The 21,427-nt window shown below is 46.7% G+C and overlaps 1 protein-coding gene across 2 annotated transcripts; it reads left to right on the plus strand.

Moving 5' to 3' along the window:
* The first annotated feature begins 1,862 nt into the window (after nucleotides 1-1,862).
* On the plus strand, nucleotides 1,863-19,788 carry CXCL12 (C-X-C motif chemokine ligand 12). Of its 2 annotated transcripts, XM_059477510.1 has the most exons (5): nucleotides 1,863-2,040; nucleotides 6,886-7,003; nucleotides 10,378-10,464; nucleotides 13,893-13,990; nucleotides 15,796-19,788. In XM_059477510.1, the coding sequence occupies exons 1-5, from the start codon at nucleotides 1,980-1,982 to the stop codon at nucleotides 15,825-15,827; spliced, it is 396 nt and encodes a 131-aa protein (XP_059333493.1). In that variant the 5' UTR covers nucleotides 1,863-1,979; the 3' UTR covers nucleotides 15,828-19,788. The 2 variants fall into 2 exon arrangements, with proteins under 2 accessions (XP_059333493.1, XP_059333494.1); XM_059477511.1 differs by lacking the exons at nucleotides 13,893-13,990; nucleotides 15,796-19,788 and adding an exon at nucleotides 12,011-12,737.
* The last annotated feature ends 1,639 nt before the right edge of the window (nucleotides 19,789-21,427 follow it).

Genomic DNA, 21,427 nt, shown 5'->3' on the forward strand with positions numbered 1-21,427 from the left:
GAGCCCTTTCACCTGCGTGCTGTGAGTCTTCGACTCAGCTCCGAAGGTCTGTCGAGACATTTCCTAGAAGCAGCTAGTTTTCACCTTCAGTTACAACACGCCTGCATGTCTAGGGATGCCCAGGGGGAGACTGCTACAAAGATTTGGCTCTGATTTTGTTCCACGTTTATGCAGTCTCTTTGATTAGATCCTTGAGATGTTTCTCTCTGTGGCGATAGCAACAGCAAAGACACGCTGCTCTTTTAAGTGTTATTACTACAAGTAATTGTGACTCTAAGTGTGGTGTGGACATAACAGTGTCTCTGCTAAGTGCCGTGTGGATGTTCTTGTGTACCAGTGGGAGCACTTGTGGGGACAGCAGCACTCCTAGCAGTGTTTGTAATTGCCATGAGCTTCTCCCATCCCTGCAGAGTGTCACAACTGTCACGGCAGCAGCAGCCAGGCTCTCAGCACTGGTTACAGCTATTGGTCCTTTCAGTGAATCAAGTTCGTGCACTACTGTGCTTCCTCACCTAAAATAAAGGAGGGGGTCTAAGAGCAAAATCAGCCTAAATAAATTCAGTCCTCTTTGGTAAGAAGGCGCTAAGAAATACAAATAACTAGATTTAGGGAGTTGGATGTGTGTCTTTGTCACGTAGGGATCCTGTTCATCACCAAGCATCACTGCAAGTATTTCTCCTGCCCTTCAGAAACACAGTCTTTTCTCAGTGAAACTGCCACAGGTAGCAAGATGCGACATTTGGACTCCCGTGTCTAACCTCGTGGTCTGTGGCTGAGAGAATTAGCGGTTACCCAGGGTACAAAACAGCCAAGCTGGTGCTTTTGGTGGCATCGTGACCCTGTCCTTCAAACATCTCCACACAAGGATTAGCTTTACCCACTCGACCCTGCACTGCAATAAATGCAGACGAGAGCAATCCAAATTCAATCAAAGCTTCGATGTTTATTTTAAGTTTTTAATGGCAACAAACAGGGTCCTGTGGGCTTGGGCTGCAGACAGTGTAAGTCATTTACACTTGACAATGCTGTAATAGCTGAGGGCTAGCGACACCCCTGGGCCTCTGAGCTCTGCGGGGCTACCAGGGCTTTCGGCAGAGGTGCCAGGGAGTCCAGTGGCATCTGCAATACAAAGGAAGTGGAATGTTGGCAGCAAGTGTACTACTGGGGTGATTTAATACAGGGAAGAGGTGGTGTTTAGGGCCAAACACGAAGGGGCAAAAAATGAAAGCCTCTCTCCCCTCTGCCTTTTCTCTCCTCAAATACCCACATAAACTTCTGCGAAGATTCTTCGTACGAGGCGCTGTACGCGATGCCCAGGGCGCCAGTGTCAATCTAAATTCGTTCCCACCAGAGTGAAGGGGAAGTTTTCTTCTCTCCCCGGTGTGAACACTTCAGGGATGCGTGTGCGAACACTTGAGGGACGCGTCCCGTACCGCTATCCCGGTTCCAGTAGCTCTGCTTTAGGAGCCGCCGTGCCGGGGTGGCACAGTTTGGTGGGGAAACAACTTTCTTCCCCCTGGGGCTGGATGGGGCGGCGGTGACACACACCGGTCACGGCCCCCGAGCCGCTGGTCCTGGGGGGGCTCGGAGCGCGGAGCTCGGGGGACAGAGGCTGAGCCTGGGGAGAGGCTGACGGAGCGAAGCGAGAAGCCCTCGCTCTTTTGGTTTCTTTCCAACCATTTTTAGCAGAGGAAGGATGTAATAACATGCCACGGGCAATAAATCACAGTCTAGCTACTCCCCCTGGCTCTCCTCCCCCCGCCCCCGGCCCCTCTATAGCGGGAGGGGCGGAGGGGCCGCCAGCAGCAGAGCGCCGCGGCCGCCGGGACGAGCGGAGCAGAGCCGAGCAGAGCAGGGCAGAGCCGAGCAGAGCAGAGCAGAGCGGAGCAGAGCCGAGCAGAGCAGGGCAGAGCAGAGCGGAGCAGAGCAGGGCAGAGCCGAGCAGAGCAGCGCCTGCCGCCTCCTCCAGCCAGCCCAGCATGGAGCTCCGCGCCCTGGCGCTGCTCGCCCTCGCCCTGGCCGTCATCTCCCTCTCGGAGGGTAAGTGGGCTGCGGGGCCGGGAGCGATGGTCCCGCGGAATCCCCCGCTCTTCCCCCTCTCCCCGCAGCTGCACCGCTCTCCCGGCTCGGCTCAGATGTGTCTGGGGAGCCAAAGCGATGGCTGTGCAAAGCTGGAAGCAGGCGGGCTCCCATTCCTCCCTCTCCTCCATCCCTCCCTGGCTTTTTTCAAAGAGCTGGCTAAAGCGGTTCTCTCTGCCAAACTCGCCCCAGATTGAAGTCGTATGGGGGAAGGCTTTCAGCAGCGCTCCGTCTGCAGGGAGGTGGTTTGGCTGCTAAATATGCATATCGACTTTCCCTCTAACAAAAAAAAACCCCAACCCTAAAAGTTACCAGGAATTAGAAACAGGCGGTTGTTCGGTACCTATTCTGTCCCCTATCGTGGTCTATCTTTCCTCAGTCAGGGCAGAGCTGAGTCAAAGCGGTCACTGGGTAGGAATGTACCGCACGGGGATGTTTTGGGGTGCAGGGAGCTGCCGTGACGGGGTTCTGGGGGTCCGCGGGCTGGCGGCGCGGGGCGCGCAGCCACATCCGACCCGCGGCGCCGAGCCACAGCCCGCTCACCCCACGCCGTCCCCGCCGTCCCGCGTGTCGCGCCGCAGCCCGGTGCCAGCTCCAGCTGCCCGGGTTACTGTGCCAGCTGTGCTCCGTGGAGTGCCCCGAGTTCGGACAGCCCCGGAGGCAGTGGACACCCGCGCTGTCCCGGGGAGCCCTGTGCCCCGGGACTCCGGGCGGGACGAGGGTTCTGGCCGCCACCTCTGGGCATCCTCCGGACGCTCCTCCTGAGGCTGGCAGAGATTTGCCGTCTCTCGTTGCCTCGTCGAATGTCCTCTAGCTGGGTTTTCACACCTCCGCTCTCATTCTGTTCTCCTGTTCTTACCAATGAAACTTTGGTGTTCTCCACCCAGGGAGGTAGAGGATGCTCTCCGGTGCCCTCCTTGTTTAGCTTGAGAGAGTTTAGTTTTCCCCGAAGATTTCCCGGTGCCTTTCCGCACAACAGCCCCGTCCCGCTGGAGCACGGAGCCGGCCCTGCCCCGGAGAGGCCCCAATGTCCCGGGCAGGTGGGCTCCAGCCCCCGCCGCGTTAGCCGCATCCACTGCCCCGGGGCTGCGGGATGGGAAGCGACAGCGGCAGGTAGCGGAGGCAGAGCCGGGGGACCACGGTTGGCAGTGCCAGCTCCAGCCCCCGGCTGCCAGCCTCACCAGCTGCCGAGCGGCTGGGGCCGCCGGTGCCTGAGCGGCTTCCCTCGTCTCTGGAGGGAGGAAGGGACAGGGGCTCTCATCCCCCTTACATCCTTACAGCTGCCCAGCTGCAGCCCGGCTTGCCCCCAGCCGGCTGCTCTCCTTCCCTGACAGCGGGACAAGCGTGTGTGTCGGGACAAGCGTGTGTGTCTAAGCGTGTCGGGACCTGGCTACCTGAGGGACGAGATGGCTCACAAGGGCTGGAGAGAAATTAGTGTAAGCAAAGTGACCCCACTGTCTTGCGGTGTTTAGAGTGGAGGTTTTTGCCTACTTTGCGTGTCATTAAGTGCTCTCAGCCCTGATCCAGATGAGGGCTCACAGGGCTGCCTTGTGCTGGGGAGCAGGTGAGCTCTGAATTGTTCTTAGTTACCTGGTAAAGCTGTGTGTCTGTCTATCCCAGCCTCGCTTTCCAGGGAAATGGAGATGTTCTACACTTAAAAAGTTATCAGCCATCTCCTGATAATGATAAATGCACCCTAGACTGAACAGAAGTAAAATGATTTCCTCAAATGTTTTGTCTGTTTGTGTCCATCCTGCTTTCCTGGGCATAGATTCCCTCTCTATTCAAGCATCCAGAGCTTCCTAGTCCACACAGCATGTTACTGATAACTGCAGCAGAACTGGGAACTGACTTCTTCCCCCACTGTCCCGTTTCAGTGTGGGTAAGGAGAGGCAGATCCCTGTGGGATGAAGTAGGTACTGTCCAGCACTGACAAGTGGCCACTCTGTGCGAGCACTTTGTGTGTGCTTTGTCTCTAGAGAGAATCTGTCAACAAAAGTAGTTGTTCAGAGCCAACTGTTTTCAACTTGAGTTGGAAAACAATAAAACTGTTTATTCTTTAAAAAGTTCCAAAACACAAACTTCTAGTCGAGGCCAAAGGAGATGTTCTCTTTTTGTTAGGTTGAAGGAATGACATTGAGATGTCAAACTGGCATCTGGCTGTTCTGTAACTTTTCACTGTATTCATCCATTTGAACCAAATGTGCCAGACACATAGAAGTCTCAAAAGCTTTGTGTGCCATCAGTTACATGTTTTCATGTAATAAGGCAATTAACAGATTATACTAATTTGCTGTACTGAGAGAATGGCTTCAGCTTATGCTATGTTTGATAGATGTCAGAGAACTCAGAGTACAGATTGGTAGATTAGAGCTGATTAAGCTGAATAATTAATGTACATGCAACAATATGTTTCAAATTTTGAAAAGAGATAAAGAATGGCTTTGTCAGCCTCAGAGAAAGACCAGAAATGTTCCTGTCCTAAATTACAGCCTCCAAACAGCCCCTTCCCTCTCCTGCTTTTGGAAGATAGTGGCTCATGTGTTGGAAGATGCCACATGCACCAGTTTTCCCGGGGTTTGAGCCTTGTTGATAGCACGGTGAGTCAGGAGTCACTGATTCCCTGTTGGGGATGCAGAGAGCTGACCCAGTGGTGCTCAGTGCCTGCTCCTGATCACCAAGAAAGGCACACAGAAATAAACACCAAAGGGATTCTTGTGCTGGGAGGGGGTTTGTCATTCCACTGCATCTTGGGGTAACAGGACACTGATACTGGGGCTTCCCCTCTTCCTTGCTGTGCTGGACACTTTTTCTTGGGCAGGAAACAACTTTGGGACTTATGTTTAGTCATGGTTAAACTTTCTCTGTTCCTGATTTCAAATGGTATGGGATTGAAAATCCCACCTCGAGTCTGAGGGAGGACAGGATTGCATTATCAAATTGTGGATCTGAACAGTTCATCTCTTGCACGTTGTTTAAGTTAAAGCTGGCTTAAGCTTGGTTGGGACAAGCTTGCAGAGACACTATCACTACAGCTGTGCTGAGAGTTGTTTGACTGTATTCAGTTTCAGCCCCCCTTTCCCATACAAATCCACAGATGTGTAGCTGTCAGGCACAGATTTGCAGTGGGAAATCCTAGTGCCTTCCTCACTCCTTTCCACATTAGCACTAGGCAGTCTAATCCATGTTCTCGGGGCTCACTCTGTAGCCCTCCTTCCTCCTTTCCCTGCACATTATTAACTCACAGATGGAACCGCTGTTTGCAGTGGCCGAAAACTGATAAAGTCCCTCAATTTTTTCGATTTATAGCCCAGATTCTGGTGTGAATCAGAAGTTCTATTCCCGCTGATCGGTTCCTCTCCTGTGGGATCTGATTCTGCCTCATCTCTTGTTAGAGACACTGGGAAAAAAAGGGCCTTCTCTCCTCAGGACGGGCCAATTTCACCCTGTTGTCTGTGGTTATGCGTGCTAGAGACAGGCATAGATTAATGTGCAATATATGTAGATCTGCTGCGCTTGAAAACCTGTCTCTTTTCTCACCTTCCTAGACAGCTGTTTAGGAATTCCAAGCCCTTCCCGGCTCTTTATCTCCCCATTTGCCTTGAAAGGGAACTGGGTTTGGATGCTGCAAGTATTCCTGTGTGGCTAAACAAACAGGATGGCGGATTGCCATATGGGATCTCAAGCCCTGCCAGATACAGATCTGACCATCTACAGCATGAGCCAGATTTTAAGGGTTAGGTGTATGAATTTAATTCCTCCCAGAGGCTGAAAACTGCTCCACTGGGAAATTCTTTAAAATCTTAGGCATCTCTTAGACTTCCAGGCAAGGCTTCTGTGCTTGCATTTTATTGTGCATGGAGCTTTCAGACTTACAGTCCGGGTGAAGACCTTACTTAGGTGCACTTGATTGCCAGTAATTTAAGTTGTGCCATAGAGAAATCGGGCAGCAGGGGCTGTGGTGGGCGCCAGGCTGCTTTCCTCAGTCCTGCATACATATACATGGCAGATTTTTAGCCTAAGGGGTTAAACTTAATTCTGTCCCTAGTGATGGCAGTGACAGAACTCTCATCCAACCTGGTGGCCCCTGACTAGTGTATTGGGGACGCCCTGGCTGATAACTGTCTCCTCGATTGCCTTACTTAGCCGCAGGCTAGAAATTCAAAAGACTCCGGGTGTCTGATGTGAAGCCGCTGGGATCTCGCCTCTCCGAGGCAGCCGCGCCTCCTGTGCGGGCACCTCTGCTGGGAGCCGGGGCTGCTGCGGCGGGGAGAGGTCAGCTGGGCCTGGGAACGCCTGCAAAGCCAGAGCCTTTCTGTAGCCGCTAAGTCCCCTGTGAAAAGCCTGCACCTGAGCCGAGCCGGTTTGATCTGAACTCCCTGGAATTCATCTCTTTCTTCTGGCTACCTTCTAATTTGGCCTCGGGTCAAAATCGTTTGAGTAGAACAACACGGAGGACAAGTGCCCCCTCTTTTGGCCTTTATCTTGTCTAATTACGGGGAGCATCCCTGTACAATGGCGCGGCTCCTTATTCTAATCTCTTCCATTTTACTTATCTCCATCTTCTCTCCCTCTTCTTTTGTCTTCCAAAATCCTACGCACCCTTGTTGAAAGGCCGGGCGCTGAGCTGAACGGATTGTGCTCTGAGCTGTGGGCAAATGCTCTCCCAAAGCTACAGCTTTTCTGCTGCTTTTTCCCCACCTGCATTTTCGGAGGGCGTTTATTTCTGTGAGCCCTGAGCGGTGTATCTGTGCTGCTGACCGGGAGCCAGAGGTAACGTGTCCTTTCCCTCCCTTTGTCCCGCAGAGAAACCCGTCAGCCTGACTTACCGATGTCCCTGTCGATTCTACGAGAGCAACGTGGCAAGAGCCAATATTAAGCACCTCAAAATCCTCTCCACACCCAACTGCTCACTTCAGATTGTGTAAGTCTCTTGCTCCTTTCACCTGGGTGCAAATCTGGGCTGTTAAAAAGAAGGGTCACAGAGCTGGTGCCTGCCCTGGTGGTTGAATTTCAGTCTGCTTCATGCCATGATTCCCAATTCATCTCTTTACTCCCTGTGTCAGGGACAGCTGGACCCTGCTTTACGCATGTAAAGGAGCCCAGCTGTTGTTTCCCAGCTGTGTTCTCTGTGATGTCCCCATCACTGTGTGATCCCATGTGCTGTTCCCCCGTGGGTATGTGAGCAGGAATGTCAGACAGGCTGTGCACTGCCTTGGATGTGGAGCTTCACACCCTGGGTAAAACCTTCACAGTGGTCTGAGTCTTCTAATGGGTCACTTCTCCATGGAGTGGAGCTCAACAAGCAAAAGGAATTCCTGTGTTTCATGTATCCTCTGCAGGAGGCACAGACCCTGGAAATGTGATGGCTTAATCTAGGGATGCTTGCCAGGCAGGGAGTGACTCAGTAAACTGCAGCAGAACAGAAAAATGGGCTCTCAATGGAAAATAGCCCCCCATTTTTTTTTTTTTTTTTTTTGCTGGAAAAGCAATCCTCATTTTCAGGAAACATTGGGATTTTGTTTGTTCGTCTTTGTAGACGTGTATGTATGTGTATGTTTTAGGAAGGTCTTTTTTGCTCACTTCTTCATGGGTGATCCCCTCTCAAAATTCAAAACCTTCTGAAGAAAAAACTCCTCAGCATTCATCTTTTCATTGCAAGGGAACCTTACCACTCTCAACTTCTGTTAACCTCTATAAGAGGGTGTCAGGGACAAGTTTTGGTTTCTGTGCAGTGATCCCATTACTGGTTCTGTCTTTGCCCCATATGTTGAGCCCTTCCTCTTGCAACTCAAATGCTGTAAAAATCGATTTTTGTTGTTCAAAACCTTTGCACTCAGAAAACTGGTGTGGTTTCATGAGATTGCTCAGGAATGTATGTGAGAGGTTATCCATTCATGAACCAATTTTTATTAGTATAGGTTTTTTCTGTCTTAAACCACTCTGTGTATATCACACACATTTTATCATGTGCCTTCTGCCTTAGGATTTGGTGGAAGACAGTGAGAAAAATGTAAGCCTCAGCTGAGAAATAATTTCCTTTCAGAAAAATGGCAAAACCAGCTGTGACTAACTCTGATCTCTACCTATAAACAATTTTGGCAGCAAGCATGCACTAGTGCATGGATTTGTGCTCTGGGACTGTCAGTGATGTCGTAAGAATCCCAGTGCTAAGGCTTTTTAGATGATCTGGAATTATCTGGACTAGTTTCAAGAAAATGTCAGCATTTAAGACAGGATAGAGTATATATTTATCTCTTAACATAGGATTATAGTAATTAGAGATAAATAAGAGCATGAAATGCAGAAACAGAAACATCTCATGTTCTTGCCCATTCCTGACCGAAATGTGTTTGTGTGGGGTACACACAGCACATACAAACCTATAATTGACCCTGGTTTTGTTACTTTGACAAGTAAGGTACTTGATACATCCCTCCAAATACCCTTGAAACATGACTTTAAACTAGGTCTTCATCAAAACAGGAGATGAAATAAGTCAAAGCCAACACATGAATTTCTCATCTTGATTAATTTGAAGCATTAAACAACAAAGGTGTAAATAAATTAAAAGCTGCCATTTTCAGGAATAGAGAACTAAGTGAAATATACAGTTGCTAGAAAATATTTTCTGAGTTTATTGTTTGGGATTTTTTGTTTTGGTTGAGGTTTTTAGTTTTGTTTTTGTTTGCTTGTTTGTTTTTTCACAAGTATATTTTCCTTTTTGGTTAAGGGGACAAAAAGCCTAAGAGTAGACTTTTTCTTTCATTCTATTGAAATCATCTCTCCAAATTCAGGGAACTCTTCTGTCAATGTCTACTTCTTAAAAGTCCACACACTAAATTCCTTGCTTTTCAGTACAGGGAAATGAGCATTTTTAGCAAGCACACACCTAAACCAGTCCAGGTTAAACACTCCATACAATTTCCTGTGTCTCCTCCCTGCACATGGAACAGGGACTCACAGGCTCAGAAATGAGTGTCTGAAGAAATCAGTGTGTCAGTATGAGGTGAGAGGAATTGTGTTGAATGTGGCTGGAGACTGGTTACGTGTGCTTCTGCTTCTGTACCCTGTGAGGTCAGCTGAAGAATTCCCAGGCATTGCTAACATCAGCAAATCCATTCTTACACACTGTTGGTATCACTTAACTGGAAATGCTCCAGCTTGGCACTGCTGTAAGGGAAATATGAATCAGGCCCATTCATCTCTGTGCTGGAGCAGGGGTTGCAGGACTGATCCTTGATGTGTTTATGTTACAACTGTGTTGTTGCATAACTTCAGACCAAGGACCCTTTTTGACCTCTTATTTCTTACACCATCGTTTTATATTCTGCAGATTTCATTTTATAAAGGGAGGAATATTATGGCTTCCATCCAGCAAATGTTTAAACAAGTACTGAACTTAGTCATATGGGCACTTCCATAAAATTGCTGTTCTCTGCACTTTCCCAAGGCAGAGGCTGGAGCAGCTGGGGCAGAGGCAGGGTGCTGCAGGGAATGTGGGAGATAACAGCTCTTTTGAGGTCCTGAGATCCCTGGAGGGTGAAACCTGTTGATGAAGCTATTTGTCCTGTTTCTGAATGAAAGATTCAGAGAGCCCAAGTGTCAAATTCACAGAGAATTCGAATTAGCTAAAAAATTTGCTGTGGGAAGTGCAGCTTGGACATCCAGGAGAAACCCCTCAGGAGGTTTCTGCCTTTGGTTCCAATGCTGAGTGAATACATGAGGAGAAACTTGCCTCTGGCACTATGGCACTTTCAGTTGTCTTCCTCCCTGCAACCTGTTAATTCAGTCTTGGATAAAACAAAAAGCTAGCAAGTGACTACACCCTTTCTTTCAGAACATCCATGAGGTGCCTGTCTTCAAAACATGTGAAACTTCAGTTTGGGGTTGAATTTAAAGAATTTAAAAGCTGTTTTAAATCAGTTACTTGCAAAAATTACCTAAATTTACCATTTCAGTATTTCCAAATGAAATTTTTCTGATGATGACAGTGAGTTCTCATTCATGGTCCAGGTATGAATTGGAGGTCTTAGATTCAAATTTTGTGTCTGTTCCACTCTCACATGATTCCCAGTACAGACCACAGGAGCCTGTCAAAGGAGAGAGATGGTTTCCAAGCCAGGGATATTTATAATAGGTGAGGGAGGTCAAGGATGGGAGAAATAATTCACATCTTCATGGGTTAACCAAAAGCAGCACTGGCACCCAAGGAAAATAAGGCACAGTGTGGGGGGAAGTGGGTGTGGGCTGCGGAATTTGCACACCAGACTCACTCTGACTTTTCTCCTTTGGCAGTGCAAGGCTCAAGAGCAACAGCAAGCAAGTGTGCATTGATCCCAAGTTAAAGTGGATCCAGGAATATCTGGAGAAAGCTTTAAACAAGTAAGGCAAGAGACAAATGGACTTAACAGCTAACATCCTGAATTATTAAAGGGTAGAACATTAAGGGCTGGCTTTTACCATGTGGACAAAGTACTTGTGGAATCAGATATTGTTTCAAAGAAGGGTTTGGAGTTGACATAATTTGTATTAAAACAACAGTTTCTAATATATCCTAGATGTTAAACTAAGAATTTTGCCAGGGTTTGAGGCAAAAATTGTGCTAATGAGTATGTTCTGGGGTCCCGAACACATCCTCTTCAAAAAAAAAAAAGCTGTTCTCCCAAGGAAAATTCTTCCTTTAATGCCCTTTCTTCTCCAGCCAAACTACAATTTCTTGAGAATCAATATCGTTCCGGTGTCTTTGGAGCCCCTTCTCCATGTTACACTGGGTGTCTGCTTGCACAGGCAGCCGAGGCCTTGGGATTCTTGGTGCTGAAAATTGTTTCTCTGCTGCCCACTGTGAATGCTGTTAATGCTGGCCAAGGCACGATGGGCTACCATGAATAAGTCTTTCCCACAATACCAGGGGAAAGCCAGCCAAACTTGGCAAATTCAGACTTTTTAAACCTGTTTTTATTCCCCTTGAAAATGGTTGATCATGCCTACTCTGAACAGCCCATCTCTGTTCAATGTTGTGATGAGCAGAGCAGCACCAAGCACATTTTTGTGCTGAGCTGCAGGGGAGGGCTCCAGCCCTCAGCACTGAAAATGGTACATACCAAAGGATGGTACAAAGCATTCCCTTGCTTGCCCAGAGCCCTGGGCTGAGCTTGGTCCTGCAGCAACGTTTTGGCCAGCTAGCCTACCTGTGCACTCAGTATCCCTGCCACCCTCCCATCACATTCCCACCCCACTTAACTTGCGCTGTAACCCTGCTGAACCTTGTCCTCCCTGCATCTCTAGGGTGAAGGCAGGGCTGGAATCCAATCATTTGCCAGAACAATGTATTACTGGGGAAAGTATGGCCCCAGGGCAGATGAGGGGCACAGGTACCTGAATGGTCTCCACTGTTTCCTTTGTAAATGCATCTGACAAACAAGGGTCAGAGTTAAAAAAAGAAAAAAAAATTCTTTGTCCCCCTGTGTTTTTACAACAAGCAAGGGGGAAAATGCCACCAGAAGCAGAGAGATTCCTCCATGTGTCCCTTTTGAGGACTGCACTGGGGCCAAGAGTGAGGAGGAAGAAGGAAGGAAGGAAGCCAGCTAACTAAGCCAATGTGATTCCAGCCCTGACAGCTCCTCCCATCTCATCTGATGCTCAGTGCCTTCTTTGCTGCCAGCACTCAGCCCTTTTGTCCTCTGGACAAATTCTCTGCAGTGGTAATCCAGGTTAATGCCGCCAGAATGGCTTTGGATTTAGGCACAACTGAACCTAAGAGCAGGATGTGGCCCATACTGAGTATCCTAGGGACCTGAGCCACTTGGTTTTACAAACTGGGAAAACCTGCTCAAGTTTTTGTTTACTATCATCCCCAACCTGAGATTTAGGAGGCGTTTTAGAAATCTGCAAGGTTGGGCAAATATGATTATGTGCCTGTCTGACTTAGGGGAGCAACTCAGCTGGAACATGTTCTGCTCTTACTACCACTAGTGAAGATCTGAGACCAGCCCTGCTGAAACCAGTGAGTCTGCCTGATCTCCAGCCAGATTCTGGGTTTTCTTTAACAATGCTAATACAGAAGCGATTCTGCCAATTTGGTGGATTCATCCTGGTTTACATTGAATAACAAGAGAGAATTTGGTCCCAGCTTTGTGAAATAAGATGACAGAAAGCATATATCTCCATCACCTAATCCTGTAATCATGGCATTATGTTCATTTTCCACCTAGTGATGCTAGTACCAGTGGCATTTTCATGCTCCACAGACAGTCAGGGCTCTGTCTGTAGCATTTTCACAAGGCATGTTTTTGATATATTTTAGTGCACAGCTTTGACTTCTTCAATGAAATGTACTTTGGAATATATTTATAGTGCATCAAACAATTCATATATTTGAATTGGAGCCATATGAATGTTGGTAGTTTAAAACACCAATATCCCTCTAAACTACTAACAGCTTGTAAAATGAATCTATATAGATCTATAAATGTTAATGTAGCTATCAGTTTCAATCAGCCATATATTATATTTTTTCACTTGTACCGAAATTGTATGAAATGTGACATTACCCTATATGCACTAGCAATAAAATGGCTAATTGTTTCATGTTATGAAAACCCAATTGTACATGGGAATTTATTTTTCTGGAATAAAATCAATACGTTTTGTAGAAAGGGCTCTTGTAATTGCTTAAGTAGAATCCAAACCGTGAAGACATCTTAATCTATACCAGTACTTCAATATGAAAATATCTTCAGTGTTATAATCTGCAGCTAAGGGCAAGGAAAAGTTCTTAAAAGAGTAGTCCGATACAGTTTAATATTATGAAACCAGAAATGGTTTTTACTAGGGAATTTTTTTGCTCACTAATTCTGCTTAGCATTTATTATTGCTTTATATTCATCACATCTCCATATAATATATACATGAGACATCAGTAAAACACATTCAGGCTGTCAGGAATCCAAATTCCTTAACTGGCTTTAAAAATCATTGTGCAGCTGCTGTGGCCAACATCATCCAGCATTCATCCACTGTCATGTTAATACAGTCCCACTTCAGAGCTCCCCTCGCTTCAAGATGCCGGAGTCCGTTAAGCTCGGTGGCTACTGCAGGAGAGATTTGATGGATCTGGAGAAGATAACAAACTCACATGGGAAAAATCTTTCCATTAAGCCAGCTGGGAGAAAGGAAAAGAAACTCTGAATGTGTAGGGGCTGGCTGTGTTGGCAGCCAAGCCCTGCTGCTGCCTTCCAAACCCTGGTGTAGCAGCTCTTCCTAATTTCTAACCTAATTTGTAAGTAACAGTTGAAGTACAAGGTGCCAGAAGAACAGACTCCCAATATTCCACCAAGCATGTGCTGGGTCAAGGCCCCACACGAAGGGGGACGATGTGGGTGTTTATTTTTACAGCCTTGTTTTAAGTCACCAAATGCCTTAAACCCCCTCAGAGCAGCCACTGGTTCTTGCTGATGTCAGCAGGAACACTGGGTGGGAAGCCAGAAATCCAGCTCTCCCTCTGCTTCCTCTGTACCTCAGGGGAGCTTTTTGGATGGTGAGGCTCCTGACTGAGAAGTTCTGGAAGGCATTTGAGGAGGCTTTGGCATTTTGGGTAAAAGGGTTGTTCTGGCCTCAGGGTTTGCAAATGTTCTTCCACCAGGATGCTTTTACTTGTCTGGCATTTCTCTCAGACAGAGGTTATATGAAAGGGGATGTGACATTGCACCCTGCCAGCAAGATATGAAGGGACCATAAGATAAATGTGAATGAGGCCTTTGTATATGGATAATTTATGGCAGTCTTTTTCTTATATTTTTCTTTTAATTTAGACCACGTCATCGCACTCATAAAAAAAAGCAACAGAAGAAACGGGGCCCACTCTGCCCTTCCCGTGCAACACCACTAAAGTCTCCAGGGAGAAAGAATGGTAGGAGGCATTAGTTTCTGAGCTGGGACACCTCAGGTTGAAGTCCCTGCTCTTCCATTGACCATGTTATGGGACCTTGGGCAAATATATTAGCCTATCCAGACCTCCATTTCCCCCCATATTTGTTGAGGATAACATCTCTCCCCTTCCACCAAAAGAGTATTATAGAGATGAAACTCTCAAAACAGGGGGAAAGTTTAGCTACAACAGATGTGGGATGATTTGCCCATTTTACAAATGGGAATTATAAAATTTACAAAATTTTACAAGTGGGAAAATGGACACACAGAGAGACCAAAATAAACCTGAAGCAAAGACAAAGTCAAAAACAGGGTAAAGGTTTTGGAGCCCTATTTATTTTAGCTCCAATATCAAACTGACAGAGTTAAACTCTAACAGCTGTGAATTTGCCACTAGTGTTTTTTAATGAGAAATGCAGCACCACGTGGTGACAGCATGATGTGGTGCATGGGTGACTGGTTGATGCCTTTTCTATGGGAGATGCTAGGCAATTCCCAGAGAATGGTGTTGTATATACCAGTGCTCTGGATGTCCCAGGTTTTTGTTCCTCACAAGGGTGGTTTGTCATGCATTTCTTCACCAAGAGATATAGGGTTACTGCTGTGGGATGTTGGAAAAGATATCTCCAGAGAAGAAGTTTTCCTCATGGTTTAGTCATTGTCTTTGTGCCTAGATGAGTTTTCTGAGGCTGCCTTTACTGGGAGTCAGTCTCTAGCTGTGGTCACAGAGCCCTAGCTGTCCAGCAGGCATTGGAAGAGGTGTTAGTCAAGATGAGCTGAGACATCAGTATTTTGAATAGCTGGTGTTGACCCTCTGCCACTTGTAACTGAGTCTTAGTGACCTCATCTAGATTGCAAAAGGCCACCAGCCTGGAGCAGGAACAGGAGTCACTTCAGACAAAACCTGGAGGCCATCAGCCCAACGTGGCTCCTTGTTCTGGGTGAACCACACACACGAGACACTTGCACTTTGCTGTGATGCCTAACCCACACTCTCCTGGGTATCATGCTCACACTGAGCATGGCACACTCCATTTGTCTGCACCCCACCTGAGCTCCCTCCCTCAGCCCTCCAGGGCTCACAATGCAGTGCCTGCCTGCCTGTCACCTCACCTCACTGGGCAGCTGGTCACCACAAGCTCTGGTGTGGTCTCCAGCTGCTCACACCAGGTGGGGTCCCAGGGCAGGGAGGCTCAGGGTGGCTCCTGGCTGGCAGAAACTGCCTGCCTCCACTCTCCAGCCACCCCACAGTGGAAGCCAAACAAGAGCGGAGCATGGGCTGCCCTCTACGTTCCTCCATCCTCACAGAGACCTGTCACTCTCTGGAGCTGCAGTCCATAAGCTCCATCAGAGTTGTGGGATAGGAGCAAATAGAGGAGGCATTCCCAGTGCCACTTGCTCTGCTACTGGGGCTGCTCACAAATGATTAATCTCTCCTTTCCCTGCTGTATTTTTTGCCGAGTTTCTTTGCCCACCGACAATTCTCTGCTCTGGCTTTCAAGTCCAGAATAAGCTTTCTAGCCAGCCTTCCTACTGTATTAGTTCTGAACACCTTACTAACTGTGATGAGCACAACCTGCCCAAAATAACACCCATTGCTGGGTTTACCCTGCTGGGTCCCAGTAGCTCCTTGTGGAGAACTTCTCCCAAAATGTCCAGCAATTACTGGTTGGAGGGGCTGCCTTTGGGTTAGTCCAGACACAGATTTGCTGTTTGACTAGGCCTGATAAGCTTTTGCAACTGAAATAAACCTTAATAGTGTTTCACTTTCTTCTTCATCAACAGGAGGTTCAAGATGTAAGAGGCAAGCATTGTAAGCCGTCTACAGGATTTCTTACTGTAGGACCCAGAGAGCAGATAACCAGTATTAGGGACTGAATACATTTCACTGCTAACATGCAGCACAAAAGCAACGCTTCACGCAATTCCAAAGGTTTTTTCCTTGATTCTTTTTGGGTTTTTTTTTGTTTGGTTTTTTTCCCCTTGCACAAATTGGCTTGCTTTCATAGTGCTATTTTTATATAGTAAGATGTAACTATTTGAGAAAAATATGAATTTATACAGGTTGGTTTATTACCTAGCACTGGGGGCAGATACCAATTTAAACTAACCCTGTTATTATATGACATTTTATTTCCTTTGTTGTGTAGAGGTCCTGCTTTATTTAACTTTCTTTTGGTTCATGCAAGTCTCCTGGAGTTTTAAACCTAGAAAGACATGAACTGTACAGTGCAATGATGTTGTGTAAGTAGTGGTGGAACTCCTTGCCTCCAGAAGTCATAGAGGCCAAGAACATAGGAAGGCTCAAAAGCATCAGACTGATGACAATAGACAACATTACCCTGGGTGGCATTACAGATATTTTGGGTGAGTGATTAAACTCAGGGCTACAGGGCTAAAGCCCTTCTCTGAAGATCAGAACCCTTGCTGACAGCTGTGAGCAGCTGGATCAATGCACATCTGGTACTGCAAGGTGCTAATACTTGGTTTGTAGCAGTTGTGTGTGTTAGGAGCCACAACACAGTTCTGATGTCATCTGGCATTTCCTATGTTCTTGTGTTTCTGATGATAAATTTAGCAAAAAAAAAAAAAAGGAATGGGTTATCAAAGCTCTGACCACAAGATCATGTTGCAAGCTGCTGGAGGAGTCAGATACGCTGCCATGCACCAGGGATCTCCCAGCCATCCATAGGAGGGGACTTCAGCTTGCCTGTCTGCTGTCTGGCTTTGCACTGAAGTAGGCTGAGATTTATTCACCCGTCACCAACATGAACAGTTGTACCTGCCTGAGGGCAGCCACACCCCTGATTGCTCTGGAGATGCCCAGAAGAGGATTTGTGGCCACACCTTGGAGATGAGAGATGCCTGAGGCAGGAGGGGGTCTGCGCAGTTTGTGGAAGGAGAGGTGTTTCACTGGTGTGGAAATGAAGGCCAGCACTCCCAGTTCACCAGCTATCAGGGGTTTGCTGGTGAACAGGATAGCCTCTGGAATGCCCTTTGCAAAGCACAGCCTGTGACAGGCACCACTCCTTGCACTGATCCCCTAAGCCAGAAGTTTCTTCCTCCTTATTCCTTCCTGTATACACAATATCTGCTACGTGGTATGGAGAGACATCTGCAGCACTGCAAGGATCATGTCATGCTGTGCACTGAGATCTGGGGGGAAGCACATTTGTGCAGCACAATGCTTGTGTTTGTATGTATCTGTGTTTGTATTGTCAACAAAAAAATGTTGTAAGAGTGTCTTTTTTAAGCTGGTTGATTCAAAAGAAATCTTCCCTCTTCCCTGCAGCCTGTGTCAGGAACACTGAGAGGAGTGTTTCACACTCCCTTTTGTGGTAGGCAACTTTAGTGCCACAGAGGCACTTTGGCTATCCAGGGACTCCATTATTTCCATGTGGATTCAGGTAAAAATCTTGTCTTTTCCTTTCTGCAAAACAGGGCTATTGCAGAGAGGCCTTCAGCTGGGAACAACTCACCTCATTTGCTTTAAAGCAGAAACAAACTGCTGTGCCTAAAATATTTGTGTTTGTGCTTTTGGCATTCCTTTTGTTATCATTACCAGCCTGGTGCTTTAAGTATATTGTGTCTGTGTTTTGAAAGGTCTGGTACCACTGTACTTGATGAGATTGAAGTTTTGATATAGTATTAGTAGGATCAGATCCTCTCCTGGAAAGAGAAAGAAAGAAAGAAATTAATTTTATGAGAAAAGCAGAGTTTTTCTATGTTCCCTGGGCTGTATTTGATATCCTAGACACCATTCCCACAAACCACCTGCATTTGCCAGTGGTTTGTCAGAGGTGGACATGTGAGTGTCCAAGCCAAGAATAACTGCAGAAAAAAGTCACCCAGGAAAGAGCATCCTTCACACATAACTTCTGTCAAAGGACAGCCTGAGGTCTGATTGATCCCCATTGCAGTAAATGGAGAATTAAATAATCCTCTGATTTTGATTCAGCAGCATGCCCTGTTCATTATGACTGGGGCCATGACCGTTTTGTTTCCAGGGGAAGCTTTGGCATTCTGGTGAGAAGGTGGGTGAGAAGGTGGGCTAGGTAGATGTGACTGCACAGCCCTGCCAGTGCTCTGCTGCAGTCCTGATTACCAGGGAGTGCATCTGGGTCAGCACCAGCAGGGACAGGTCACTGGGAACGTGCCAACCCCACATGAGTGCTGTGACAGGAGCACTGAGATGGGCAGTACTGGAGCACCTGGTCAAACCCAGGCTCTGGATGGTATAGCCAGGTAGTGGAGGTACTGCAGCAAAGGGGGGCTCCTGTCAGCTTCTCCTCTGGGGGCTGCAGGGCTAGACCCTGCTAAAGCAAGGGCATTTGTTCCTGGGAAAAAGGCATGAGGAGCAGCAGGAGGAAAATGCAGTCCACGGAAGGCAAGGGACGTTGCACAGCCAGGTGTTTGTGTGGTGTTTTGGGGCTGTCTGCCCCAACCTCACACACAGGGACTGGGCCCTGACACCTCTGTGCTGCTGATGCTTCACTGCTCCTGCATCTGAGCCCACTCAGGGCACAGGGCTGTGCTCAGGGGCCAGCAGTGTGACCCTCCTCACCTGGGTAATGTCAAGCAGGGCATGAATGCAGAGGTGACACAGACCTGGCCAGAGACTTAAGTGAGAACCTTTTAAAAGCTTTCTCTTGCTTTGTACCAAATTCAGCCTTGAGTGGGAAGCTTTGCTGTTAGCCTGACTCTGTTTGCATGATGCACTGGGGAGAGCAGCCTTGCTCTTGGCACCAGAAGGAGCAATCTCTGGGCTGCCCAGTGCACCACGTGTTTGTCCTGTCCATGCCATGACCAGAGCAGGCTGAGGAGCAGCACTGGCAGCATCTCACTTGGGGAGAGCACTTGGTGTTCCCTCCTGCCTTAAACTGTAGACCAAAGACAGAGTCAGGGGAAGGAAGCGTGAGGAGATGGGGACCACACGTGAACAGGAGGGACAAGAGGTAACACTGAACCATGCTGAAAAAGCAGCTTCCATGAATGTGAAATCATCATGTGGGTATTTTCAATGTGCAGCTGTCAAATCCCAGTTCAAAGAGTAGATGGTATTTATTGCTGTGTCAGTTTTTTATTTATACTAGCTTTATACTTTTATGTATGAATATCTTATCTGAATTCTGCCTGAGGAAGAATGAAATGAAGGGTGATTTTGATGTGTTTTTGATTAGGGTGTTTGAGCAAAGGTGACTGTTTATTTTGCAATGAAAGCTTTTTTAAAAAGTTAAATATACACATTTTGTCGAAAATGCAGTTCCTATAGGAGTTTTTGTTGCCAATTTCCCTTTATTAGCCTCTAAAAGGTCCTTTTCTCTGGCAACTTGTTTTGAGTGATGTGATTTCTAGCAGTCAAGGTTTTTTGCAAACTCATCACCTCAAATTTGATTTTTTTTTTCTTAACATCCCACCAAGATAATTGTTGTCTGAAAACACAAAACTTTGGTTGCCACAGAGAAGAAACATGTATCATGACAAAAGGGCTGCATGGACCTCCCATCCTTCATTCCTTAAGAACTCTGTTGTCAGAATGTGGTAAATACTGTACTTTATATTTTTATTAAGTAAAAAGAAGTATCTTCCCAAATAATGTGAAAAGGGTTTTGTATTTGTGTTCCTGTAAGGCAGCTTTTATGGAGGAGTTCTATTATGCTTTTGAAGTTACTCCTTTCATAGAAAATTTTGAAAATAAACACTTTTATATTGTTGTAATTTCTCACATAAATGTGTATGCACTTAAAATTTTCTTAATAAAATATATGTCTGAATAAAGTTTTTGCTTGATTCTATTTTTTTTTTCTCTTCACAAACAAACAGCTACAATCTTCATTCAGAAAAACATTCAGGTGTGATTTGCGTCCCGTTTCAAGGATGCCTCCATACAGCCCCAATGCCCAGACTCTGCAGGGAACCTGAGGTGAAGGATCCATGGGTCTGGCAGGGAGCAGCAGCTCAGCAGATTGAAATGTGCCATCTTCAAAGGAAACCGTTAACCATTTTTTCCCAAAACAATAACCCAAACTTTCTTTTTTAAAGTTTTTTACTCTTTTCTTCCCCAAACTTGTCTCCTGCAGCAGTTTGACTTCAGTAGAACTGAGAGCTGTGAGCTGGTTTTGTTCCAGCAACAGAGATGCCATCATCATCATCTGTGCTGAGGTGGGGGGGGATGAAAAGCATGAGGGGTAACAGGGAATGCATTGGACAAGAGCAGATGTGAACAACCCTGTCCTTGGGGCTGCTTTTCCCAGGGCACAGCAGGGTCAATATTCAGTTTGGAGAGGAAAAAAAATATTAGAGGCTTGTAGAATTGACCTGAGGACCTGCAGGTACAATCCTAACTTGGATGAGGTCGTAGGGGAAGTGCTGTGGGTTTCAAAACTATGAGTTGAAAACTGGTCTTTGTTCAGTGCATCTCCCCATCTGCCAAGTTCTCATGGCAAGAGGAAACTGTTTCCTGAGGTCACACCTACTGCAACACAGGTGAATCCCAGCACTGTGTACAGCTCTGGCTGCAGCAAAGCTCAGAGACAGCTTAATAGAACAGTGAAACAGTGCTTGAGCTGTTCCGAGCTTCTTGCTTAATAAATATTTCTTGTTCAAATTGATGCAAGGCAAAAGGCATGCAAAAAAGGGAAAGAGGAAACTCAGATGACTGATGACCCCCTTGCAAATCCATCAATTATTTACCAAGACATTTATGAAAAACTAGTAGGTAATTGTGAGTGCAGATGGTCAGTGAGAGATTCCCTGGCCACTGTGAAATGCGTTGGGAGTAATTAGCTACAAAATTCCACATTAATATTAAAACATAGGCCACGTGTTCTGTGGAGCACTTTGCTGTGCCTTTCATCAGGTCTTTTCTCTCAAATGTGAAAGTTTTGGTTCTTGCTCCCTCGGCAAAGCATCATGGCAATGTGTCTGTGAACTGCCTAGGAATTGGAGGTGAGCCCACCTTATTAGCACATCTGGCTCTCTTCACAGGCAGCTTTCCAATATTAGCAAGCTGAAGGAAATCAGCTGCATTCATGGCCTCAGCCATCCTGACACTAATTATGGGCTGGATTGATTAGGTCCTGGCATGCTACAGATCAGGGGACAGCATGGTAAATGCTTCCTAGGACCACTGAGGATGTCACCACTGAGGATGTTACCTTGGATGGTACATGATGAGGGTCTCACCTAGCTTCTAGTGAGCATTTCCCTGTTTTATAAAGCTACTTGCTCTCAAGTTGTCCCAAGGGTCTTTCAGACTAAACAAATATGTAGCATTGAGACTAGCAAAGGCAAAATGAAAAATAAACAAAACCAGAACCCCCAAGATCTAGAAGCTGCAGCCAGAGAAATTCAACCTGAAAACAGATTTTTAAGTGTGGAATTGATTAGCCTTTGGAACACCTCCCCCAAGAGAGGG

Source organism: Ammospiza nelsoni, chromosome 8 (assembly GCF_027579445.1).
Source record: "Ammospiza nelsoni isolate bAmmNel1 chromosome 8, bAmmNel1.pri, whole genome shotgun sequence".
NCBI lineage: Eukaryota > Metazoa > Chordata > Aves > Passeriformes > Passerellidae > Ammospiza > Ammospiza nelsoni.

Excerpts from the sequence above, each read along its gene's own strand:
- CXCL12 (XM_059477510.1), top strand. The coding sequence starts at position 1,980 with ATGGAGCTCCGCGCCCTGGCGCTGCTCGCCCTCGCCCTGGCCGTCATC. Across the intron at positions 10,465-13,892 it reads CTGGAGAAAGCTTTAAACAA|ACCACGTCATCGCACTCATA; the intron begins GTAAGGCAAGAG and ends CTTTTAATTTAG. Across the intron at positions 13,991-15,795 it reads GTCTCCAGGGAGAAAGAATG|GAGGTTCAAGATGTAAGAGG; the intron begins GTAGGAGGCATT and ends CTTCATCAACAG.